At 46.2% G+C, this 25,284-nt stretch overlaps 2 protein-coding genes across 2 annotated transcripts in view; one reads left to right on the forward strand and one right to left on the reverse strand.

Moving 5' to 3' along the window:
- The window catches only part of LOC136938297 (uncharacterized), a 51,818-nt gene extending 37,335 nt beyond the window's left edge, over nucleotides 1-14,483 (forward strand). Inside the window, exons 9-14 of the mRNA XM_067231618.1 lie at nucleotides 840-1,876; nucleotides 2,874-3,323; nucleotides 5,683-6,690; nucleotides 9,722-10,211; nucleotides 13,270-13,378; nucleotides 14,452-14,483. Of these exons, the coding sequence (XP_067087719.1) occupies nucleotides 840-1,876; nucleotides 2,874-3,323; nucleotides 5,683-6,690; nucleotides 9,722-10,211; nucleotides 13,270-13,378; nucleotides 14,452-14,483 (3,126 nt within the window). The remainder of the gene's footprint in view (nucleotides 1-839; nucleotides 1,877-2,873; nucleotides 3,324-5,682; nucleotides 6,691-9,721; nucleotides 10,212-13,269; nucleotides 13,379-14,451) is intronic.
- On the reverse strand, nucleotides 13,427-22,862 carry LOC136941214 (coronin-7-like). Its single transcript, XM_067233658.1, has 19 exons — nucleotides 22,800-22,862; nucleotides 22,502-22,559; nucleotides 22,090-22,235; nucleotides 21,887-21,982; nucleotides 21,073-21,180; nucleotides 20,768-20,906; nucleotides 19,451-19,626; nucleotides 19,206-19,314; nucleotides 18,827-18,913; nucleotides 18,437-18,579; nucleotides 18,181-18,285; nucleotides 17,515-17,600; nucleotides 17,225-17,366; nucleotides 17,028-17,117; nucleotides 16,290-16,406; nucleotides 15,785-15,920; nucleotides 15,475-15,566; nucleotides 15,287-15,373; nucleotides 13,427-15,141 (listed from the first exon to the last, which is right to left on the reverse strand). The coding sequence occupies exons 1-19, from the start codon at nucleotides 22,860-22,862 to the stop codon at nucleotides 15,133-15,135; spliced, it is 1,989 nt and encodes a 662-aa protein (XP_067089759.1). The 3' UTR covers nucleotides 13,427-15,132.
- Between the last annotated feature and the right edge of the window lie 2,422 nt (nucleotides 22,863-25,284).

The raw sequence follows: 25,284 nt of genomic DNA on the forward strand, positions 1-25,284 counted from the left end.
GTAAGAACCTTAAGGTTCCTTTTATAAACAGTATTTCGCAAACCTGGACTTTGTGGTCACAAAAAAAAATCACCTTTATTGGAACATGTAATATGAATCATCTTAGACCAACAGATCAATGATCAGTAAATATGCAGGATGAAAAAGATAAATGAAGATAATGGCATAAATGGAATACAAACACAGCCTGATATGTCTCTGTGGTTTTATTTGCTATGTAAAACGAACGTGTCTCTTTTGTACCATGTCTAATCATATAACCTATAATTTTTGAAGAAAACCAAATTACTATAAAGAAGAGTTGTATGCCAAAGAAGTTTTGTCACAGTGTTTTGTGTTTCTCCAGTAAAAATAAACCTGTGAAACATACACCTTTCACCAAATGATCAACATTACATATGCAAAATGGCCCATTATGACAGACATTACATGTCATTTATATCTGAAAGCTGCAGATCCCCTACTGGCCAATCATACTTGAATATGGGCGGAGTCTAGACAGAGGAAACACCTTAAGGCTCCAGAGAGACTACAGAGAGACTCAACCAGAGAGACTGCAGAGAGAGACTCGACCAGAGAGACTACAGAGAGACTCAACCAGAGAGACTGCAGAGAGAGACTCGACCAGAGAGACTACAGAGACTCGACCAGAAAGACTACAGAGACTCAACCAGAGAGAGACTCAACCAGAAACAGCAGTAACCAGAGAGAAACAAGCTTCCAGAGACTACATCCAGGATCCAGAAAGACCAGACAGAGAACCAAGAGAGAGCTGAGTTATGGAGACACATCACTGTGACACATGTGGGAAGAGCCTTTCCTCATCCAGATACCTCAAGCAGCACATGAGGATCCACACAGGAGAGAAGCCCTACAGCTGTGACCTTTGTGGTAAAACCTTTAGCCGGGCTGGGAATTTCAGAGTTCATAGCAGGATCCACACTGGAGAGAAGCCCTACAGCTGTGACCACTGTGGTCAAACCTTTAGGCATGCTAGTGCTTTGACAGCTCACTGCAGGATCCACACTGCAGAGAAGCCCTACAGCTGTGACCACTGTGGTCAAACCTTTAGGCATGCTAGTGCTTTGACAGCTCACTGCAGGATCCACACTGGAGAGAAGCCCTACAGCTGTGACCTTTGTGGTAAAACCTTTAGCCGGGCTGGGAATTTCAGAGTTCATAGCAGGATCCACACTGGAGAGAAGCCCTACAGCTGTGACCACTGTGGTCAAACCTTTAGGCATGCTGGTGCTTTGACAGCTCACTGCAGAATCCACACAGGAGAAAAGCCCTACAGCTGTGACCTCTGTAGTAAAGCTTTTAGACAGACTGGGGATTTAACAGTTCACCGCAGAATCCACACTGGCGAGAAGCCCTACAGCTGTGACCTCTGTGGTAAAACTTTTAGCGATGCTAGCAGTTACGCAGTTCACCGCAAAATCCACACTGGAGAGAAGCCCTACAACTGTGACCTCTGTAGTAAAACCTTTAGCCATGCTAGCAGTTACACAGTTCACAGCAGGATCCACACTGGAGAGAAGCCTTACAGCTGTGACCTCTGTGGTAAAACTTTTAGACAGACTGGGGAATTAACAGTTCACCACAGAATCCACACTGGAGAGAAGCCCCACAGCTGTGACCTCTGTGGTAAAACCTTTAGCCATGCTAGCAGTTACACAGTTCACCGCAGGATCCACACAGGAGAAAAGCCCTACAGCTGTAACCTCTGTGGTAAAACTTTTAGCCATGCTAGCAATTACACAGTTCACCGCAGGATCCACACTGGAGAGAAGCCCTACAGCTGTGACCTCTGTAGTAAAACGTTTAGACAGGCTGGCCATTTCAGAGCTCACTGCAGGACCCACACAGAAGAGAATATCTAAGCAGCACAGACATTTTTTATTTTTGTTTACTTTATTATAGTTTCATGATCATGTTTTTTTGATTATCTAAATAAAGTCTTATTTAGAATCATTTTGACACCATACTTTCAGAGTCAAGTTCCTCTATGGATACAATGTTGTACAATGTAATATCATTTTTTGTTAAGTTGGGCAACTGAAGTGTTGAGATACACAACTCATTAATGATTTTCTCTTTTAGAGAGAATCATTGTGTCCCAGCTGTGAATGATTTTATGAGACAAGACTTGCCCCCAACAAACGCACCCATGAGGTTCGTTCAGAGTCAATGCTCCCCTTCAGCCCTGTTATGCTGGTGTAGTGAGTGCCTGAGCCAAGGACACTGGACATCACGTAATAAGCAATAGCAATAGATTCATCATAAAAGGAATACATATTTCGAATTGTGATTTTAATCTACGATGACATTGCGAGGTTCATTTATGTAGAGGCAAAATACATTGAATGATGGAGAATAAAACATGTGGTATTTGGTCAAATTGAAAATAAAGTAAAATCATCAGTGGCAGTTGTTTGTCTTTGAATTCTGTAATATTTGCCCTTGCCTGAGACTGCAAACAATACAGATGTTGTACCGAAATCGGTGACCTATCGAAAACAGATTAGCAAAACTGGCAAGGAACAACAAAGAATTACAATTGGTTTAGCACATTTGTTCGTACTTAAATCACAAAACTCTTAGCACACACTTAACACAAGTCTGTGAATTAAACTGTGGATACCTTTTTCATTGCTTTCACACAGAATGCCTTGAATGACTGCAATATTTTTGTTAAAATCATTGTAGTTACATTTCGTGAGACAGCTAGTCCTGCCAGGAAAATTAGCTATAGATGAGCCATATTGTTGTTGACCCTTTATCTCAAAAGTCAGATTTACATAACGGTCTGGCGGCTGGCGCACACCTGCGAGGATCACAATGTAGATTTACAATGTAAATTGGTGTGTGATACCCTACAGCTGTGACCTCTGTAGTAAAACCTTTAGCAATGCTAGCAGTTACACAGTTCACAGCAGGATCCACACTGGAGAGAAGCCTTACAGCTGTGACCTCTGTGGTAAAACTTTTAGACAGACTGGGGAATTAACAGTTCACCACAGAATCCACACTGGAGAGAAGCCCCACAGCTGTGACCTCTGTGGTAAAACCTTTAGCCATGCTAGCAGTTACACTGTTCACCGCAGGATCCACACTGGAGAGAAGCCATACAGCTGTGACCTCTGTAGTAAAACCTTTAGCCATGCTAGCAATTACACAGTTCACAGCAGGATCCACACTGGAGAGAAGCCATACAGCTGTGACCTCTGTAGTAAAACCTTTAGCCATGCTAGCAATTACACAGTTCACAGCAGGATCCACACTGGAGAGAAGCCCTACGGCTGTGACCTCTGTAGTAAAACGTTTAGACAGGCTGGCCATTTCAGAGCTCACTGCAGGACCCACACAGAAGAGAATATCTAAGCAGCACACACATTTTTAATTTTTGTTTACTTTATTATAGTTTCATGATCATGTTTTTTTGATTATCTAAATAAAGTCTTATTTAGAATCATTTTGAAACCATACTTTCAGATTCAAGTTCCTCTATGGATACAATGTTGTACAATGTAATATCATTTTTTGTTAAGTTGGGCAACTGAAGTGTTGAGATACACAACTCATTAATGATTTTCTCTTTTAGAGAGAATCATTGTGTCCCAGCTGTGAATGATCTTATGAGGCAAGACTTGCCTCCAACAAACGCACCCATGAGGTTCGTTCAGCGTCAATGCTCCCCTTCAGCCCTGTTATGCTGGTGTAGTGAATGCCTGAGCCAAGGACACTGGACATCACGTAATAAGCAATAGCAATAGATTCATCATAAAAGGAAAACATATTTCGAATTGTGATTTTAATCTACGATGACATTGCGAGGTTCATTTATGTAGAGGCAAAATACATTGAACGATGGAGAATAAAACATGTGGTATTTGGTCAAATTGAAAATAAAGTAAAATCATCAGTGGCAGTTGTTTGTCTTTGAATTCTGTAATATTTGCCCTTGCCTGAGACTGCAAACAATACAGATGTTGTACCGAAATCGGTGACCTATCGAAAACAGATTAGCAAAACTGGCAAGGAACAACAAAGAATTACAATTGGTTTAGCACATTTGTTCGTACTGAAATCACAAAACTCTTAGCACACACTTAACACAAGTCTGTGAATTAAACTGTGGATACCTTTTTCATTGCTTTCACACAGAATGCCTTGAATGACTGCAATATTTTTGTTAAAATCATTGTAGTTACATTTCGTGAGACAGCTAGTCCTGCCAGGAAAATTAGCTATAGATGAGCCATATTGTTGTTGACCCTTTATCTCAAAAGTCAGATTTACATAACGGTCTGGCGGCTGGCGCACACCTGCGAGGATCACAATGTAGATTTACAATGTAAATTGGTGTGTGAGTGTTGCCTATGAATATAATTCACAGCACAGAATAGATTCTCAATGAGTTGTCAGTGAGTAGGCCTACATGAGCATCTGGTGCATAATCACACATTAAGTCGCGGAGCCATCACGATAGGACTAATGAGTGGAGCATCAGACCAAAAACAAAATAGCCTGTGGCTGTCTTGATTTACTACCGAGTGGTGCAGCACAGGCTACCGTTGCCATCTAGTGTAAGACTGTGGTAATACACGCAACCACACTCCCATGTAACAAGTGGAATAAAATAGAAGAGGGGTTTTGTGTTGGCCTCAGAGGCATGTATACCAGAACATGACATCGTCATGTTATCATTCTTCATGTTTAATTTAAATTCACACAGATAAGCCTGACTCACCTTCTGAAGGGTATGACTTTACCTTTGTTCATCCAGCTTCATAGACAGAACCCAGTGACATGGTTTTTGATTTTTTTTATTGAGTACAAATCTGAGGATGGGCAGTATCTTTGTGAGCCAATCTTCATAATAGTTGGTAAATGCAAAAAGAGCCCAGCCTGTGTGTGTTGGGCGTCTGGTTTTGGAGAGAGGCCCTCTCTTACTGGAGGATAAATGTAAGAACCTTAAGGTTCCTTTTATAAACAGTATTTCGCAAACCTGGACTTTGTGGTCACAAAAAAAAATCACCTTTATTGGAACATGTAATATGAATCATCTTAGACCAACAGATCAATGATCAGTAAATATGCAGGATGAAAAAGATAAATGAAGATAATGGCATAAATGGAATACAAACACAGCCTGATATGTCTCTGTGGTTTTATTTGCTATGTAAAACGAACGTGTCTCTTTTGTACCATGTCTAATCATATAACCAATAATTTTGGAAGAAAACTAAATTACTATAAAGAAGAGTTGTATGCCAAATAAGTTTTGTCACAGTGTTTTGTGTTTCTCCAGTAAAAATAAACCTGTGAAACATACACCTTTCACCAAATGATCAACATTACATATGCAAAATGGCCCATTATGACAGACAAAATATGTCATTTATATGTGAAAGCTGCAGATCTCCTACTGGCCAATCATACTTGATCATGGGCGGAGACTAGACAGAGAAGACACCTTAAGGCTCCAGAGAGACTACAGAGAGAGATTCGACCAGAGAGACTACAGAGACTCAACCAGAGAGAGACTCAACCAGAAACAGCAGTAACCAGAGAGAAACAAGCTTCCAGAGACTACATCCAGGATCCAGAAAGACCAGACAGAGAACCAAGAGAGAGCTGAGTTATGGAGACACATCACTGTGACACATGTGGGAAGAGCCTTTCCTCATCCAGTTACCTCAAGCAGCACATGAGGATCCACACAGGAGAGAAGCCCTACAGCTGTGACCTTTGTGGTAAAACCTTTAGCCGGGCTGGGAATTTCAGAGTTCATAGCAGGATCCACACCGGAGAGAAGCCCTACAGCTGTGACCACTGTGGTCAAACCTTTAGGCATGCTAGTGCTTTGACAGCTCACTGCAGGATCCACACAGGAGAGAAGCCCTACAGCTGTGACCTCTGTGGTAAAACCTTTAGCCGGGCTGACAGTTTCAGATTTCATAGCAGGATCCACACTGGAGAGAAGCCCTACAGCTGTGACCTCTGTGGTAAAACCTTTAGCCGGGCTGGGTATTTAACACTTCACCGCAGAATCCACACTGGAGAGAACCCCTACAGCTGTGACCTCTGTGGTAAAACCTTTAGCCGGGCTGACAGTTTCAGATTTCATAGCAGGATCCACACTGGAGAGAAGCCCTACAGCTGTGACCTCTGTGGTAAAACCTTTAGCCGGGCTGGGTATTTAACACTTCACCGCAGAATCCACACTGGAGAGAACCCCTACAGCTGTGACCTCTGTGGTAAAACCTTTAGACAAGTTGGGAGATTAACAGTTCATCGCAGAATCCACACAGGAGAAAAGCCCTACAGCTGTGACCTCTGTAGTAAAGCTTTTAGACAGACTGGGGATTTAACAGTTCACCGCAGAATCCACACTGGCGAGAAACCCTACAGCTGTGACCTCTGTAGTAAAACCTTTAGCAATGCTAGCAGTTACACAGTTCACAGCAGGATCCACACTGGAGAGAAGCCTTACAGCTGTGACCTCTGTGGTAAAACTTTTAGACAGACTGGGGAATTAACAGTTCACCACAGAATCCACACTGGAGAGAAGCCCCACAGCTGTGACCTCTGTGGTAAAACCTTTAGCCATGCTAGCAGTTACACTGTTCACAGCAGGATCCACACTGGAGAGAAGCCCTACAGCTGTGACCTCTGTAGTAAAACGTTTAGACAGGCTGGCCATTTCAGAGCTCACTGCAGGACCCACACAGAAGAGAATATCTAAGCAGCACACACATTTTTAATTTTTGTTTACTTTATTATAGTTTCATGATCATGTTTTTTTGATTATCTAAATAAAGTCTTATTTAGAATCATTTTGAAACCATACTTTCAGAGTCAAGTTCCTCTATGGATACAATGTTGTACAATGTAATATCATTTTTTGTTAAGTTGGGCAACTGAAGTGTTGAGATACACAACTCATTAATGATTTTCTCTTTTAGAAAGAATCATTGTGTCCCAGCTGTGAATGATCTTATGAGGCAAGACTTGCCTCCAACAAACGCACCCATGAGGTTCGTTCAGCGTCAATGCTCCCCTTCAGCCCTGTTATGCTGGTGTAGTGAGTGCCTGAGCCAAGGACACTGGACATCACGTAATAAGCAATAGCAATAGATTCATCATAAAAGGAATACATATTTCGAATTGTGATTTTAATCTACGATGACATTGCGAGGTTCATTTATGTAGAGGCAAAATACATTGAACGATGGAGAATAAAACATGTGGTATTTGGTCAAATTGAAAATAAAGTAAAATCATCAGTGGCAGTTGTTTGTCTTTGAATTCTGTAATATTTGCCCTTGCCTGAGACTGCAAACAATACAGATGTTGTACCGAAATCGGTGACCTATCGAAAACAGATTAGCAAAACTGGCAAGGAACAACAAAGAATTACAATTGGTTTAGCACATTTGTTCGTACTGAAATCACAAAACTCTTAGCACACACTTAACACAAGTCTGTGAATTAAACTGTGGATACTTTTTTCATTGCTTTCACACAGAATGCCTTCAATGACTGCAATATTTTTGTTAAAATCATTGTAGTTACATTTCGTGAGACAGCTAGTCCTGCCAGGAAAATTAGCTATCGATGAGCCATATTGTTGTTGACCCTTTATCTCAAAAGTCAGATTTACATAACGGTCTGGCGGCTGGCGCACAACTGCGAGGCTCACAATGTAGACTTACAATGTAAATTGGTGTGTAAGTGTTGCCTATGAATATAATTCACAGCACAGAATAGATTCTCAATGAGTTGTCAGTGAGTAGGCCTACATGAGAATCTGGTGCATAATCACACATTAAGTCGCGGAGCCATCACGATAGGACTGATGAGTGGAGCATCAGACCAAAAACAAAATAGTCTGTGTTTGTCTTGATTTACTACCGAGTGGTGCAGCACAGGCTACCGCTGCCATCTAGTGTAAGACTGTGGTAATACACGCAACCACACTCCCATGTAACAAGTGGAATAAAATAGAAGAGGGGTTTTGTGTTGGCCTCAGAGGCATGTATACCAGAACATGACATCGTCATGTTATCATTCTTCATGTTTAATTTAAATTCACACAGATAAGCCTGACTCACCTTCCGAAGGGTATGACTTTACCTTTGTTCATCCAGCTTCATAGACAGAACCCAGTGACATGGTTTTTGATTTTTTTTATTGAGTACAAATCTGAGGATGGGCAGTATTTTTGTGAGCCAATCTTCATAATAGTTGGTAAATGCAAAAAGAGCCCATCCTGTGTGTGTTGGGCGTCTGGTTTTGGAGAGAGGCCCTCTCTTACTGGAGGATACATGTAAGAAGGGAGTCAGGTGGCTGAGCGGTTAGGGAAGCAGGCTTGTAATCAGAAGGTTGCCAGTTCGATTCCCGGCCGTGTAATATGACGTTGTGTCCTTGGGCAAGGCACTTCACCCTACTTGCCTTGGGGGAATGTCCCTGTACTTACTCTAAGTCGCTCTGGATGAGAGCGTCTGCTAAATGTAAATGTAAGAAGCTTAAGGTTCCTTATATAAATAGTATTTTGCAAACCTGGACTTTGTGTTCACAAAAAAAAAAAATCCTTTATTGGAACATGTCATATGAATCATGTTAGACCAACAGATCAATGATCAGTAAATCTTCCTATTCGGAACCGTGATTACAAGCTTTCTGCTGATTGGATTGGGCGCTGCCCTGGCCTTTTGGGAAATTGATGAAACGCTAACAGCTGTCAAAAGCCCCCTCAGGCTGCCCGACATGATTGATACGCTGCGCAGAGCTGTTGCAGCTCAGACTGTGGCTTTTAACCGCACTTTGGATCACAACACAGAGAAGCTCGCGGCTCTGCAAAGGAAGTTGGACCGACTCGGAGACCTGTTGGACAAAGAAAATGACGTGAAAATTGGATGCGGCTACTCGCCCAAACAACCCCAATCTTATCTGCTTTCGGCCCCATACCCTGCACAGGCCTTGGCCAAGGCCGTTGCTGGGACAACAACTCCCCTGGAGAGTGCTGCTGCGAGACTCTCTTGCAGTCCCTCCTCCTCCCCCCTTCAAACAGACACCTGTGGATTGTTGTCTCTGTCTGGGGCATGAGCAAGGCTGTCTCCATGGCAATACAATCTGGGAACTGAGAGTCTGACTGATTGTGGCCTAGGCGAAGGCGACAACCCAAGCCTACTCACACACTAACTTTCACCTACTACAGATATGTCATCACGCCCACCGACCCCCATCCAACGCCTTCGTCTGCTTCGTTCCCCCAGTGTGACAGGCGGGTCTGTGACCAGCGCCTATCATGGCTGCAGGACCAGATGGCTGCTTGTTGCGCTGGCTTCAACATTACGTATGCAAAGTGGCCCATTATGACAAACAAAAGATTTAATTCATATGTGAAAGCTGTAGATCTCCTACTGGCCAATCATACTTGAATATGGGCGGAGTCTAGACAGAGGAAACACCTTAAGGCTCCAGAGAGACTACAGAGACTAAACCAGAGAGACTACAGAGACTCAACCAGAGAGACTACAGAGAGAGACTCAACCAGAGAGAGACTCAACTAGAAACAGCAGTAACCAGACAGAGGATCAACCAGAGAGAGACAAGCCTCCAGAGACTAGATACATGATCCAGAGAGACCAGACAGAGAACAAAGAGACAGCTGAGCTATGAAGACACATCACTGTGATACATGTGGGAAGAGCCTTTCCTCATCAAGTAACCTCAAGAAGCACATGATGATCCACACTGGAGAGAAGCCCTACAGCTGTGACCTCTGTTGGAAAACCTTTAGACAGACTGGGGAATTAACAGTTCACCGCAGAATCCACACAGGAGAAAAGCCCTACAGCTGTGACCTCTGTGGTAAAACCTTTAGCCATGCTAGCAGTTACACAGATCACCGCAGGATCCACACAGGAGAAAAGCCCTACAGCTGTGACCTCTGTGGTAAAACCTTTAGCCATGCTAGAGGTTACACAGTTCACCGCAGGATCCACACTGGAGAGAAGCCCTACAGCTGTGACCTCTGTGCTAAAACCTTTAGCCGTGCTAGCAGTTACACAGATCACCGCAGGATCCACACAGGAGAAAAGCCCTACAGCTGTGACCTCTGTGGTAAAACCTTTAGCCATGCTAGAGGTTACACAGTTCACCGCAGGATCCACACTGGAGAGAAGCCCTACAGCTGTGACATCTGTGATAACACTTTTAGACAGACTGGCCATTTCAGAGCTCACTGCAGGACCCACACAGAGGAGAAGATCTAAGCAGCACACTGACTATTTATGTCAAACAAATGATCTATTGAAGAGTTTCTTGCATATCTATGATGGAAAAACCAAGGGGTGAAGTTGTCCCAGCAGTCACCACCTGATAGAACTTCTGTATGACACACAGCTGAACGAACTACTGGCCTGCACCTACTGGGACAGCACATGCAGCAACACCAGATCTACAGTCCAACATCACAGGACACAGGGAAGATACTCTACCCCTGTAACAATGGAGGGGAAGCTGTGTCAGACTGGGTAGAATCTTGGCAAACACTGGCTGACACCTTTCAGTTGTGAAGCACACATTTGTAAGAAACCCATCAAGGTGCTCAATATTAATTTCTGGTTGACCTCTGTTTATCTCTGCAACCCTTTAGAATGTCTGTATGTTTGACCCATTTGTTGAGTAAGATTTGTTGGTTTGTTATTGTTTTAATTACAAGAGCTGTTGAGGCTCATGCAGGTTGTTTTTGAAGCTGTAGATGGGCAAGAATTTCATCTTAGTTTTTTATTGTTTACTACATTATAGTGTTTATAGTTTCATGATCGTGTTTTCATTGATTATCTCATTAAAGTCTTCATTTTGACACCATACTTTGAGTCAAATTCCTCTATGGATACAATGTTGTACTATATAATATCATTTACTGTTAATTTTGGCAACTCAAGTGTTGAGATACACAACTCTTAACAAATTCTCTCTTTTATGCGGCAAGACTTGCCCCCCAAAAACGTACCCATCAAGTTTGTTCAGCGTCAATGCACCCCTTCAGCCCCGTTATGCTGGTGTCGTGCTCGAACCAAAGACACTGGACATCGGGTAATAAGCGATATATAGGTCCTGCCACCTCCTCATAGAAGGAATAAACAACATTGCAAGGTTCATTTATGTAGAGGCAAAATAGCCTATATTGAATGATGGAGAATAAAACATTGTGGTCTTTGATCAAATTGAAAATAAAGTAAAATCATCTGTGGCAGTTGTTTGTCGCTTGAATTCTGCAATCTCTGCCCTTGCCTGAGACTGCAAACATTATACAGGTGTTGTACCGAAATCGTTGACCTATCAAAAACAAATTAGCAGTGTGGCAAGCAACAACAAAATATTACAATTGGTTTAGCACATTTGTTCGTACTGAAATCACAAAACTCTTAGCACACACTTAACACAAGTCTGTGGATTAAACTGTGGATACTTTTTTCATTGCTTTCACACAGAATGCATCGAATGACTGCAATAGTTTTGTTAAAATCATTTTAGTCCTGCCAGGAGAATTAGCTATCGAGGATCTGTATTGTTTTTGACCCTTTACCTCAAAAGTCAGATTTACATAACGGGCTGGCGGCTGGAGCACACCTGTGAGGATTACAATGTAGACTTACTATGTAAATTGGTGTGTGAGTGTTGCCTATGAATATAATTCACAGCACAGATTAAATTCTCAATGAGTTGTCAGTGACAGGGCCGGATTAACAATTTTCTGTGCCCTGGGCAACAAGGCTTAAGCCCCCCCCTGTGTTTGATGTGATTCTTGTTACGGATTTCAAAAATGAATGCGAGCGCGCGAAGGGCGCGAGCGAATTTTTTGGGCCTTTATTTGAGCGCAAAGTAGTTTTTTGAGCTTTATGTAAAATAAACATTTTACAAGCCGTTTTTCAATTGGTAAAATCTTGTCAGACAGGAGGTAAGAAAGTAACAGCTAGCTGGCGTCAGTTACTTGTCAAATGCATAGATAATGTTTAACAGTAAAATCTCAATCTAGCTTGCACCTAAATAAGTTAAAACATTTGAGTGTGCTAACATTAGCAATAACGTCAGCAAGTTTGAGGTGTATGCATAGGCTAACCATTAAATTAGCCGCACATTTCCCGTATTTAACAATGATTAAACTTACCTTAAAGTGATGCACGGGCACCATCTCGCAGTCTCTTTCTTTCTTTTTTCCTTACCCTGACTCCTGTTATCTTTTTAAGCCCATTTTAGAAAAGTTGACCGAGCCTACTGTCAAAATTCATCAGCCCACTGAGGGAAGGGCACCCACAGTGAGCTTGGGAAGTTGAGTGTGTAGCCTATTTGTTTGTTTTGTTTGGGGGGGGGGGGCACCATCGTAACTTTTTGTGAGCATTTAAATACATCTCTTGTTCTGCCTGTTTTGTAATATACGAGTCTAATATTTCTATACTCAAATAATATCGGTATTATAAGTATTATAACTATGATGATTTTTCAGTTGGCTATTTTTTGGTGCCCCCTCAGGAGTTGGTGCCCTACGCACAGCGCGTAGTGAGCGTTATGGGAGCGGCGGCACTGGCTACTAGACTACACAAACACTGTTTTTGACGTGATTTAACATAACATTTTGATCGAACGAGTTGCAATAAAGTACTCACATTAAGGAAAGTCAGGACTGCGTTCATAACGTGATATAACATTTTAGTTGACATTGTCCAGGGCCCCTTAGATGTCATGTGCCCCTGGGCAAGTGCCCAGTTGCCCTAATGGTTAATCCGGCCCTGGTCAGTGAGTAGGCCTACATGAGCATCTGTTGCATAATCACACATTAAGACGCGGACTGATCACGTTAGGACTGATGAGTTTAGACAGAGGCGATTCTAGGTTTTAAAACTGGGTGTGCAAGTGGTAGTGAATTATTATTTTTTGCTAACAAAAACATGCTTAAAATTATTACTAGATAACGGGAAACGGTAACTTTAATTTGGGTATTCGTCAGGGAATTAAAGCACATGGTTTTATAATCCTCTCCCGACCCGTATAACTAAGTGAATTAAATGTTGTTCGAGATCGGTCGGCCAAACCAGGAAAAGACACCCCATGACTGCCAACTGTATCAGGGTCAGAACGTGGGAGGGGATAGGTAGAAATGCAGTTTGTTTTGGAAAACCTTTTGAAGGAAAGGAAATTACTATAAAGAGGAGTTGCAGGATCCACACTGGAGAGAAGCCCTACAGCTGTGACCTCTGTGGTAAAACCTTTAGGCATGCCTCCACTTTGGGAACTCACCGCAGAATCCACACTGGAACCTGGTTCTCCATGTTCTCCAATGACCAGGGGAAATTACAACAAGGTTCAAAATGTGTTTTTATTGCAAGGCAACGTGAAAAATCCCACAAAACCAAGAGAAAACAATTTATTATCCACTGTATAAAACGTTGTGCTTTTACACACGGAAGGTACGTCATTAACATCCCAAATATCGGAGGCTACATGCACAAACACGTTACACAAGCATAGCAAGGACACCGAACAGTCAACACATGAATGTGTTTACTCTTCAAGTACATCATAATGTGGACCCCTATTATGCATGGATGGTATATTAACTGGGGATTTCCAGTGGAAACTGTAAACACAATTGGTTTAAGCCTGGGTAAGATATTGCCTTGTCCTGTAGCCCTGATTTTCTCCTGGCTGTATGATTGCATTGTAATGTATTAATACTGTATGTTGCAACATAAGTCAACATAAGGATTGCTTTATGTGATAGAAAAAATAAAACAAGTTAAAAGATTATTTTCATTAGTACGGAATGCCCGTATGGCTGGAAAGTTACGAGGTGAGCTGGATTCCAGTTTAACAGCATATAAAGAAACTAAATAGATACATCCACCATATTAAACACCAGAACATGTAAGACTTCAACTCAGAGAAGGTTTGACATTCCATTACATAACTCTTACCCAGTGGAAAATATCAAATTGTTATGGCCCCTAGAGATGATTTGTTTTTTGCACCAATCTCCCAAAAACTCAACACATGGAATGGCCCCAGACAGCCACCATACTACTTTGGTCACAGTTTGCAAGAAAAAGATTTGAAAAACCTGAAGGTTATTAAAAACTGTTAAAGTGTTATTACTGTGAGCTTTTTGTGACCTTGCTTGGAAGTTCTTGGTATGTATAAACAGTATTTGCAGGTGTGTGTGTGTGTGTGTTTACAGCAGGGGCGTTGGTTTCAAACCAAACCAAAGGCAAATCTGCCCCCTGCACTTTCATTAAGAAAATGATATTTAACGGTCGTATCCTCCGTTATCAGAACAAAGCTGTCCCCCACGTGAAACATACGCCCCTGGTTTTCAGATACAGTTCTGTTAAGCGATGGAAGGCTACTTATCTGTGTGTGTGTGTACTCTGTGCATAGGCGACAAACCGGAAGACCAGAGAGTGTACTGAAGAAGAGCATGCTGTTCATTTACAACAAGATCACAAGAACAGTGTACAGCCATTATCAGACACAGATCCGGAGCATGTTAACATCAATGGAAGGGCTGCATTAAAACAAGCTGTTGTCATTAAACAGGCACATATGTGGATGAAGCACCTGTTGCATGCAGAAACAGCTAGTGCTCCATTTACAAACAACTGCGAGAGAGTGTTAGAAAATGGTGACCATATTGGTGTCCTTATCCGACCTAAGAAGGTAAATGTTAGCCATCAGAACTAGGATGCTAACTGGACGTTAGCCATTTACAGTATGGGGAGAAACTACGCGTTCTAAACAGACAGTATTTGTGTGGGAGGTGTGAGTTGGTAGTCTTAAGAACGGAATGGTTACAGGGTAGTTTGAAGGATGGCATGGTTACAGGGTAGTCGTAAGAACGGCATGGTTACAAGGCAGAGGATGGCATGGTTACAAGGTAGTCGGAAGGATGGCCTGGTTATAAGGTAGTCTTAAGAATGGCATGGTTACAAGGTAGAGGATGGCATGGTTACAGGGTACTCTGGAGAGTTGATCGTCTGGCACAGCTGTAGGTTGGCACGCAAGAATGGCATCCAGGCAGATGCTGGCACCCTGATTGGTCCACAAGGCAACAGACACACACTAGTCGTCCTACGAATGAGAAAACAAGATTAGGACCAGTGTGCACTTGCATGGCTACTAAATAAGTCTTAATCTTTGATACACACTAAAACCATGTGGGAAACCCACCCTGAAATGGAATATCTAAAGAATACTAAGTGGCGGCATCACTTACCCACTCGTCATCGTCCACACCCTGGAAGGACTCCTGTGGAAGAGGTTCGTCCATGTTCCCCAGCTTCGCCACCATGGCGCTCAGCAACTGGAACACACACACACACAAAGCAGTAAAAAATCTAAAAGGTCACCAAAATTCTTAAACCAATCATAAAGAACACACAGACTCAGGGTAGATGAACGCACCTCATCTTTCTTCTGCTCATCAGTCTTCTCCTCCAGGTAGACAGAGGAGGGCAGGTACTTCCTCACTGGAGCCTCCTTGGGAGCCGCGCTCACTGACACACACACACACACACACACACACAACAGCGTCATAAAACATGGGAAGGTTCACTAGCGGGGCTGCATGGGTGGCTGTAAGACAGTATACATTATAGATACTGTTTATGAAATGTGTGTACCTGAGGTCATGTGTGTGTACCTGGGGTCATGGGTGTGTGTGTTTTACTGGGGTCGTGTGTGTGTGTACCTGGGGTCATGTGTGTGTGTGTACCTGGGGTCATGTCCTTGGGTCTCAGGCTGATGCTCCGGTGCTGGCCGTCGGCTCCAGAGAGCCAGGCGGAGGCAGTCAGGGCCGAGTCCCACCACACGGCCGTGTCTGGGTACACATCGTCCTGGAAGAACTCTTTCTGCAGGGGGGGGACGGGGGACGGGGGGAGACAGAGAGAGAGAGAGAGCGAGAGAGGAGAAACAGCAGAGTGGGCAGGAAAGGAGAGGTTACTGTTGTAACCTATAAAGGCACACACACACACACAGGGATGTCCCTCTCCTACACTGAAACTACATGAGACTTCTAATACAAAGTAACGACGACTTAAATCAATTCATGTTGTGCGGGCCAGTGCATCATTCTATACCTCAAGCATTCTTAAATGATGACAGAACATTTCTCACAATTATATTCTGCATTACCAAACGTCACCTGAAAAGCCATTCCGCAAGCCTCTACCAAGCTGCTGGTCTCCACATGCGCACCAGGGAGCGCCGGACAGACTCACCCTGACTCGGGGGACCCTGAAGGCCACAGGCTCTATGGTGGTCTTGCTGAGCATCAGACCGCGAGCCACCTCCACTTCACGGACGTCACACTCCGTCTTGGGCAGGAAGGCCAAGCCCTGCGCACAGGAAGTGGTCACATTGATCTTCCTCTACTTCCTGTTTGAGGGGTGTCACGGATCTCGTGTGATGTAGGTATTTTTTGAACTTATTAATTTTTTATTTTTACTACTACTTTACAAAAACGGATTACACTGCATCACAGACAAGGTGAAGATCAGTGGTTTTATTTTTAGGAAGGCAAGGAAGTCACCAGTCCATTCACCAAACAGGGCTCTAATTGGGTGCTGATGGAGAGTGATGTATAGAGAGTGAGATCCCTAGTTGGCGAAGCTATTCTTGCCCTGTGTCTCGTACCACTGACCACAGCAATACTGTACAAACTGTACAGTTCTAGTGCTTGATTATCTGCCAACACTGTGTGCACTTGCCTGTACATTTGGGATGCTAAATGAACCCTTGTGGGTGATGTGAGCTGGTACGGGGAAGTCAGGTGGCTGAGCGGTGAGGGAAGCGGGCTAGTAATCCAAAGGTTGCCAGTTCGATTCCCGGTCATGCCAACTGACGTTGTGTCCTTGGGCAAGGCACTTCACCCTACTTGCCTCGGGGGGAATGTCCCTGTACTTACTGTAAGTCGCTCTGGATAAGAGCGTCTGCTAAATGACGAAATGTAAATGTACCTTGTGGGGCTCTGGAGAGTTGTAGCTGCTGCACTGGAGGAAGTAGGGCGCCTCCGGCAGGATCTCAAAGATGTAGACGCGCATGTCACCCTGAGAGAGAGAGACAGAGAGACAGAGAGAGAGAGAGATCAGTCTGTAGTGTCACTTACTCGGAATACACCAGTGTCAAGATGAGTCGAGATCCCCTCCGCTCCCACCTTGGCCGTGAGGACTGCAAGGCTGGTGTCCGGGTCGTAGAAGGGGATGAGGGTGGAGGGCGACATGTCGGCGGGGGCGCTGGCGACGGCCCCGGAGGACAGGGCGTCGGCGGAGAACAGGTAGAGCAGCCGCTCGCTGCGACTGCGGGGAGAGGAGAGACACGCACACACACACACACGTTTGAACCCCGCGAGCACGACGTGGGTCACGCCCGCAAGTGCGTCTCGGCTGTTTGGGAGACGAGTGAACAGAAGACCAAAATGTGCACCGGGTGCATCTCGTCCCTCACCTGTCGAACCCGGACACCAGCAGGTGTGTGCCGTCACACACCCACACCACACGAGCCCCCCTGTGACCCTCTGGACCAGGGCCCTCCTGGAGGGGGGGAGAGAGAGAGAGAGAGGGAGAGAGGGAGAGAGACAAAGTGAACGTGTGTGTAAAAGACAGTAACGTACCGAGGAGCTACAAACTGTAAGAACAACATTTTTCCTTGCATTCTAACTAGTGCAGTAGTATGGGTACTGAGCCAGTCTCATTCTAACCAGTGCAGTCGTATGGGTACTGAGCCAGTCTCATTCTAACCAGTGCAGTCGTATGGGTACTGAGCCAGTCTCATTCTAACTAGTGCAGTCGTTTGGGTACTGAGCCAGTCTCATTCTAACTAGTGCAGTCGTATGGGTACTGAGCCAGTCTCATTCTAACCAGTGCAGTCGTATGGGTACTGAGCCAGTCTCATTCTAACCAGTGCAGTCGTATGGGTACTGAGCCAGTCTCATTCTAACCAGTGCAGTCGTATGGGTACTGAGCCAGTCTCATTCTAACTAGTGCAGTCGTATGGGTACTGAGCCAGTCTCATTCTAACTAGTACAGTAGTATCGGTACTGAGCCAGTCTCATTCTAACTAGTGCAGTAGTATCGGTACTGAGCCAGTCTCCACCGGGGTCGTCCGGGTCACCTGTATGGGCTCAGCAGAGCGGCGAGGGTCGTAGATGCGGACTTTGCCGTCCTTACACACGGTGGCCAGGAGCTTCCCATCTGGGCTCCATGCTATGCCAAATATCTACACACACACACACACACAACAGGGCAGGGAGAGGTCAGGGTAGGCCCCATGTGGTCACACACAATGTCAGGCGAAAGCACATCTGTATGAACACTTTCCATAACTCCTCCCCTTCCTCCCTGAGCCCCTCCCCTTCCACCCCAGTCACCTGATCCTGGTGTCCGAGGAGCCGTTTGACCTCGTCCCCGGACTCCAGGTCCCAGAGGCGCACAGTCAAATCGTAGGACGAGGACGCCAGCAAGCCTGACGCCAGGGGGTGGAACTTGATGGAGTAGATCTTCTCTGTGTGGCCTGGGATTGGACAACACAGATGTCACTCAAATCTGACCAGTTTATTGAAAAAACGTTAGGCAAATGCAAAGTCAGAAACATACATCCTCCATTCAATAGTCATGATATTGTCTCCTACGAGATGAATAAAGTACATTTTATTTCACTGAATGAATATGGTTAGTCAAATTGACAACTAATGAGCCAGAGAAGGCTGGGTCTGGCCCAGGTCTCTGGAGCCCAAAGCCCCTGCTGGGGCCTGTCTTACCCTGTAGGATGCACTCTGGCTCGGTTAGGGTCTCAGTCAGACCCCCCTCTGGTACCTGCCACACACGGATCTTGGCATCCTCACCAGCTGACACACACACACACACACACACACACACACACACACACACACACACACACACACACACACACACACACACACACACACACACACACACACACACACACACACACACACACACACACACACACACACACACACACACACACACACACACACACACACACACACACACACACACACACACACACACACACACACACACACACACACACACACACGGAGAAAGACATCCAAGTCAGGTTGGTTGTTTTGGTGACACACACACACACACGCGCAAACACACACACACTCTTACCCACAACCAGCCGGTGTGTTTTGAAGGGGTCCCAGCTGAAGTCGGCCACGTTGACAGAGTTCTGGATGGTCGGCAAGGCAGTGTCTGGCAGCTTGCCAGGCTGGGCCAGCTGGAGGAGGGGCGGGAAAGAACTTCAGGATAAATCTGCATTGCAACAACCACCATAATACTAACAATGCATGACAGTTCCTATGTTTACTATATTTTTTCGTATTTATTGACTATTCATGCGGTGGCGCCATTACCTCAAAGATTGCGATCTGGCCTCCTGAGATTGCTAGGGGAACCGCCACGCGCTGTCGGTTGACGCAGAAGCCGTCACACTCGCCAGGCGTAGTGAGGTTGAGGCCCTTCAGATTGGTGAAGTGGGTGTCCCTGTGCATCACCGTCCCCTGGATGTGGCGAAACTTACTGCTGGGTCCTGGGGAGGGATGTCATGTCGTTTACAACCGCTTCAAAATATGACCTCGACTTATGATGCCTCGACCAATTTCGGCGTTCCCCTTTTAAAGCCTTCGGAGTCCTTGATTTACCTGTTGGTTTGACGTTCTCCAGCTAAAGTTACGGACCATAGCCTAATTGCCAAAGTGTGCTCCTCAACAGCCACACTCACTCCAACTTGCATTTGGTGAACATCGCTTACCAAATACAGGCCAGACCGACACCACTAACCCTAACCTTTAAACAAAAGAAATATATGTCTCGACAAGGCGCGTTGTAAAAGCACTTTGCGGTTCTGCGATATTTTTGCGAGGAAAATCTAGCCGACTTCTAAACTCACCCGAACACAAGGATTCTCCTTCTTCGACACAGTTATTGGCCTCGGAAACAAGCGCGTCTGACGCATCATTTGCGAGGTCGGGTTGAATAAAAGGCATAACTTCCATAAAGACATCATGCAGAAATATTCCGCTCTCGATCAGTTTATTGACCAGATCCTTGTGTTTCAGAAAGACGGCGACCCCGTCGTCCCAATCCGATGCAGAAACTATGTTCTCGCATCCTACTATTTCCCCCACCGCGAGGAGAAGTTCTTCCAAATCCACGGAGGGCTCAGGCACACACCTGAAGCCGTTCTCCGGGCTGAGCGAATCATCGTCGGATTCAGAGTCGGACGACATGCCCACTAAATTGAACGACGACAACGGAAAAAAACACTACAAGCTAATTAAGATACTTTAGACAACTTTAAACAAAAAACTACGCCATTTAATAGACAGCGCGGAAGTACTGGTTAAAGTACAAACCAACGTCACCTGCACCCTTTTACAAAACAAACTCCAAGAAAGCGGTCCAGAAACGGATTGGAAGTAAATAGCTTTCAGGTGCGTTTACGATCCACGCGCATGTCATTTTCACATCCACAACATCATCTGACCACTGTAGAAAAGAGGTAGCTATAATAACAGACGGTAACCCGAGAGCCACAATTCAATTCAAAATTTAGACCCATGAGCATACATATTAAAACATAAAAATAGAGACTGTTTGCGTGTGTGTATGTGCGTCCGTGTGTGTGCGTGTGACCGCGTGTGTGTGCGCGTGTGTGTGTGGTAGCCTACCCAGCATGCTGTGGATGGTCTTGGAGCTCTGGCTGGGGCTGGGGCTGGGGAGGAACCCAGATGAGAGGCCAGAGGTGGAGGAGGGGGAGCGGGAGGGGGCGGTGCTGCTGGTGGGGGTACTCAGGGGGCTGCTGGAGGACTACACACACACACACACACACACAACATGCACATGTACACATAGAAACACACACACAACATAATTTTAATCTGAACTCTTATTCCAAGGAGTCGCTCACTGTATATAGGAAAATAATTACATTCATGAAAGGAATCATCACCCTGACTCCCAGCCTGTCACTCACCTCTTTGCTCCTCCCACTAGGCAGCTCCTTCTTAGCAGGTGTCTGATTGGCTGGTGGCTGAGAGCTGGACTTGGAGCGCTGGTCTGGGTGGAGGCTCACTCGATCCACCTGCACACACGTGATTGGACGTGTAACCAAGTTGAAGTGGTTCAACTCACCCCTCAGTATAAATACCGCCCACCCGCGACATCAAAGAGCTAGCGTTAGCTTAGCTGGTTCAAGCGGTGTTTTCTAAAGGCGGTGGTGGTGTTTACAAGTCAGAGGACCCGAGGTCAAACCCCAGTACGGGCGAGACTGGGAGGAATGTGATTCTGACGAGCGATTCTGATGTGGCTACACCTGTCACAGGCGCTTGAGAAGACAGAACAATGCAGGACCACCTCGCACTCTGAATATACATGCTACATCCTGTCACGTAAACGTTCATCCCACAACGCAGTGCAGGTGTGCAGTGCAGGTGTGCAGTACAGGTGGCAGCGCAGGTGTGCAGTGCAGGTGTGCAGTACAGGTGTGCAGTGCAGGTGTGCAGTGCAGGTGTGCAGTGCAGGTGTGCAGTACAGGTGGCAGTGCAGGTGTGCAGTGCAGGTGTGCAGTACAGGTGTGCAGTACAGGTGGCAGTGCAGGTGTGCAGTGCAGGTGTGCAGTACAGGTGTGCAGTGCAGGTGTGCAGTGCAGGTGTGCAGTACAGGTGTGCAGTGCAGGTGTGCAGTACAGGTGTGCAGTGCAGGTGTGCAGTGCAGGTGGCAGTGCAGGTGTGCAGTACAGGTGGCAGTGCAGGTGTGCAGTGCAGGTGTGCAGTGCAGGTGTGCAGTACCAGTTTGTTGCCTCCTCTCCACCACTCTTCTGCTTCCATGGCGGCAGTGCGACCCAGAGTGTCTGGGTACAGATCTGCATGGAACTCCTGCCCTGACTGAAACACACACACACACACACACAGTATATATGACTATTCATCTCCTTAAACGACATGGCACGGTTTGACTTCTGATTGGTGGGCCTGGGTCGGCCTCCGCCCACCTTGCGGGGGACGTGGTAGCTGATTGGTACGATGAAGCTGTCCGTCAGCTGCAGGACGCGCACCACCTCGCAGGACATGACGTCCAACGCCAGTTTGGGTACCATGGCGATGCCACGGGTGGGGGCGTCGGTGAGGCAGTGGCTCACTGAGGAAGAGAGAGAGAGAGACAGAGAGGGAGAGAGATGGAGAGAGAGACAGAGAGAGAAAAGGAGAGAGGGACAGAGAGAGAGATAGAGTTTAAGGAAAGGAATTTATCATTATAATTATTATAAATAAGGAGGAGGATGGAGAGGAGGAATACCGTAGTATTTTTCCTTTAGAAAAACATTCCCTAAAATATCAAAATAGCTAAAACAAATATTTAGACACCTAACACCTAACACCCACAGATAGAAACGTCCACAGTCCTACCTTGAGACAGGAACGGTTCGCTGGCAGACACCTCGAAGCAGTCCACCACACTGTCTCCCTGTGAGGAGACAACGTTAACATCACAACACGACAACAACAACAACATCATCATCATTAGGAAAGTGAGCCTGAGATATCGCACTAACACTGCCCTGGCAAAACATGCTATTGATACATTTAGCTTTTATCTGAAGGGATGTAAGGTGCATGTATACCAGTGTTGCAGAGCTATTGATGTACGGTACATGTATACCAGTGTTGCAGAGCTATGGATAGAGAGAGCAGCACAAGGCCTTACCTTAGCTGACACGATGAGCAGGCCAGAGTCAGGATCATACAGAGGCATCAGGGTCCTGAGCATTAGGAGAGGGAGAGAGAGAGGGAGAGAGAGAGAGAGGAGAGAGAGGGAGAGAGAGAGAGAGAGGGAGAGTATAGGTTAGGAATTGAACCCAGTTCCCAGTGGGTGGAATTCTGAAGTTCCTATCAATGGCCACCAGGTGGGGTAGTGGTGCCACTGAAAGCAGCAACACTACACTTCTGTGAAATCCATCTTTCACAACAACACACACTCACACACATAGGTTAAAGGCAAAGTGGAATGAATTATTCAGATTTTTATGGTATTTTCTGGGGGTCGGGTACATTTTGAATTCGATAATCCATTACGTATCTCAGTGTTCAGAGCTGGACTTCCAGCCTCCCCAACCTCTCAGTTGTTCTGGCCCAGCGGACAGACCCAGAGGTGGGGGCTCCGGTCACCAGCCTTCCCCCCTGCTCAACACTAAGCAGATTTATGGATAAAGGAGATTGTAACCCCCCCCAAAAAAACTACTGACGACAAAAGGATAAAGCAAAACGGAAACTATGGCTTTTGTGTGGCACATGACCAGGCACACACACACACACACGCACACACACACACACACTCCACGTCGTCCAGGAAAGTTTCCAGGGGAACTTCCAGACCCTGTGTGGTCGTGACACGACCACCTCACAGGGCAGAGCGAACGGCAGAGCCTCCCAGAGAGCCGTCATGGTTAGAGATGGATGGAGGAGCGAGAGAGAGAGAAACCAGAGAGTTTATCGTTCGACGGGGCGGCCAAAACGGCCAGACACCGGCCATAACAACTCTCGCAAACGTTCCGGAAATCACTTGACGACATCGTCCCATCCACGGGTCACCGATACAAGTCGTGACACAGATGAACGTGTCACTCCCGGTAACAAACTAAGAGAGAGAGAGAGCGGGAGGTGGAGAGTTTGATGAGCGACTCGACCCAGAGAAAGAGAAGCGGAGATGAGTGGGAAGGGAAGCAGGGTGAAGAAGAAATGGCCGACACTGCTGATCAAGTCATCATGCACCTTCATGTAGACATATGATGATAAAGTGGAGGCCCATTCCAGAGCCAGGCCATAATATGTACCCACCGTGTCCTCACGGCAACCCGACACGGTCGTGATGTCATGCTTTATAAATGTGACTGTAATGACAGGCTTGAGACTGTGTGCCCTGCTGCCTTTGCAGTGACACACCGCTGTGTGTGTGCACAGTAAGCGTGTGCACAGGGAGTGTGTGTATAGCGAGTGTGTGTGAGTGTGTGTCTCGTGACTGTGTTGTCATGTGAGATCGCCAGGGCAGGCAAGGGTGGGGTAGGACAATAATACCTGAAAAACATGTTAAAATACAGAGTTCAAAAAAGAAACGTACTTTTCATCCCCCAGTGCGCAGGTTACTAACAGGAAACAGGGGTGATATCTTCAAAGTCCAAGAACCAACTTAAACCACCCAGGAGGAGATCAAAGTTATTTTCAACTCAACAGAATTCCCAAAATGCTCAACATGAAGCACCATCTTCCACGTGAGCAGTTCTTAGTCGTGTAGCTACTTCCCTGAGCCAAGCTGCTCATTTCAGAGCCAGAGGGCATCTCCTTCCAGCCTCGTTCTCTGGGTCCTGCTGTTCCCCATGTTCTGCCCTCTGTCAGGTTCCCCTGCTGTTCCCCTGGTTCTGGCCTCTGTCAGGTTCCCCTGCTGTTCCCCTGGTTCTGCCCTCTGTCAGGTTCCCCTGCTGTTCCCCTGGTTCTGGCCTCTGTCAGGTTCCCCTGCTGTTCCCCATGTTCTGGCCTCTGTCAGGTTCCCCTCTCTGTCAGGTTCCCCTGCTGTTCCCCATGTTCTGCCCCCTGTCAGGTTCCCCTGCTGTTCCCCTGGTTCTGCCCTCTGTCAGGTTCCCCTGCTGTTCCCCATGTTCTGCCCTCTGTCAGGTTCCCCTGCTGTTCCCCTGGTTCTGGCCTCTGTCAGGTTCCCCTGCTGTTCCCCATGTTCTGGCCTCTGTCAGGTTCCCCTGCTGTTCCCCATGTTCTGCCCTCTGTCAGGTTCCCCAGCTGTTCCCCTGGTTCTGCCCTCTGTCAGGTTCCCCTGCTGTTCCCCTGGTTCTGCCCTCTGTCAGGTTCCCCTGCTGTTCCCCTGGTTCTGCCCTCTGTCAGGTTCCCCTGCTGTTCCCCTGGTTCTGCCCTCTGTCAGGTTCCCCTGCTGTTCCCCTGGTTCTGCCCTCTGTCAGGTTCCCCAGCTGTTCCCCTGGTTCTGCCCTCTGTCAGGTTCCCCTGGTTCTGCCCTCTGTCAGGTTCCCCTGCTGTTCCCCGTGTTCTGGCCTCTGTCAGGTTCCCCTGCTGTTCCCCATGTTCTGGCCTCTGTCAGGTTCCCCTGCTGTTCCCCTGGTTCTGCCCTCTGTCAGGTTCCCCTGCTGTTCCCCTGGTTCTGGCCTCTGTCAGGTTCCCCTGCTGTTCCC

This window comes from Osmerus mordax, chromosome 3 (genome assembly GCF_038355195.1).
Source record: "Osmerus mordax isolate fOsmMor3 chromosome 3, fOsmMor3.pri, whole genome shotgun sequence".
Taxonomy (NCBI): domain Eukaryota; kingdom Metazoa; phylum Chordata; class Actinopteri; order Osmeriformes; family Osmeridae; genus Osmerus; species Osmerus mordax.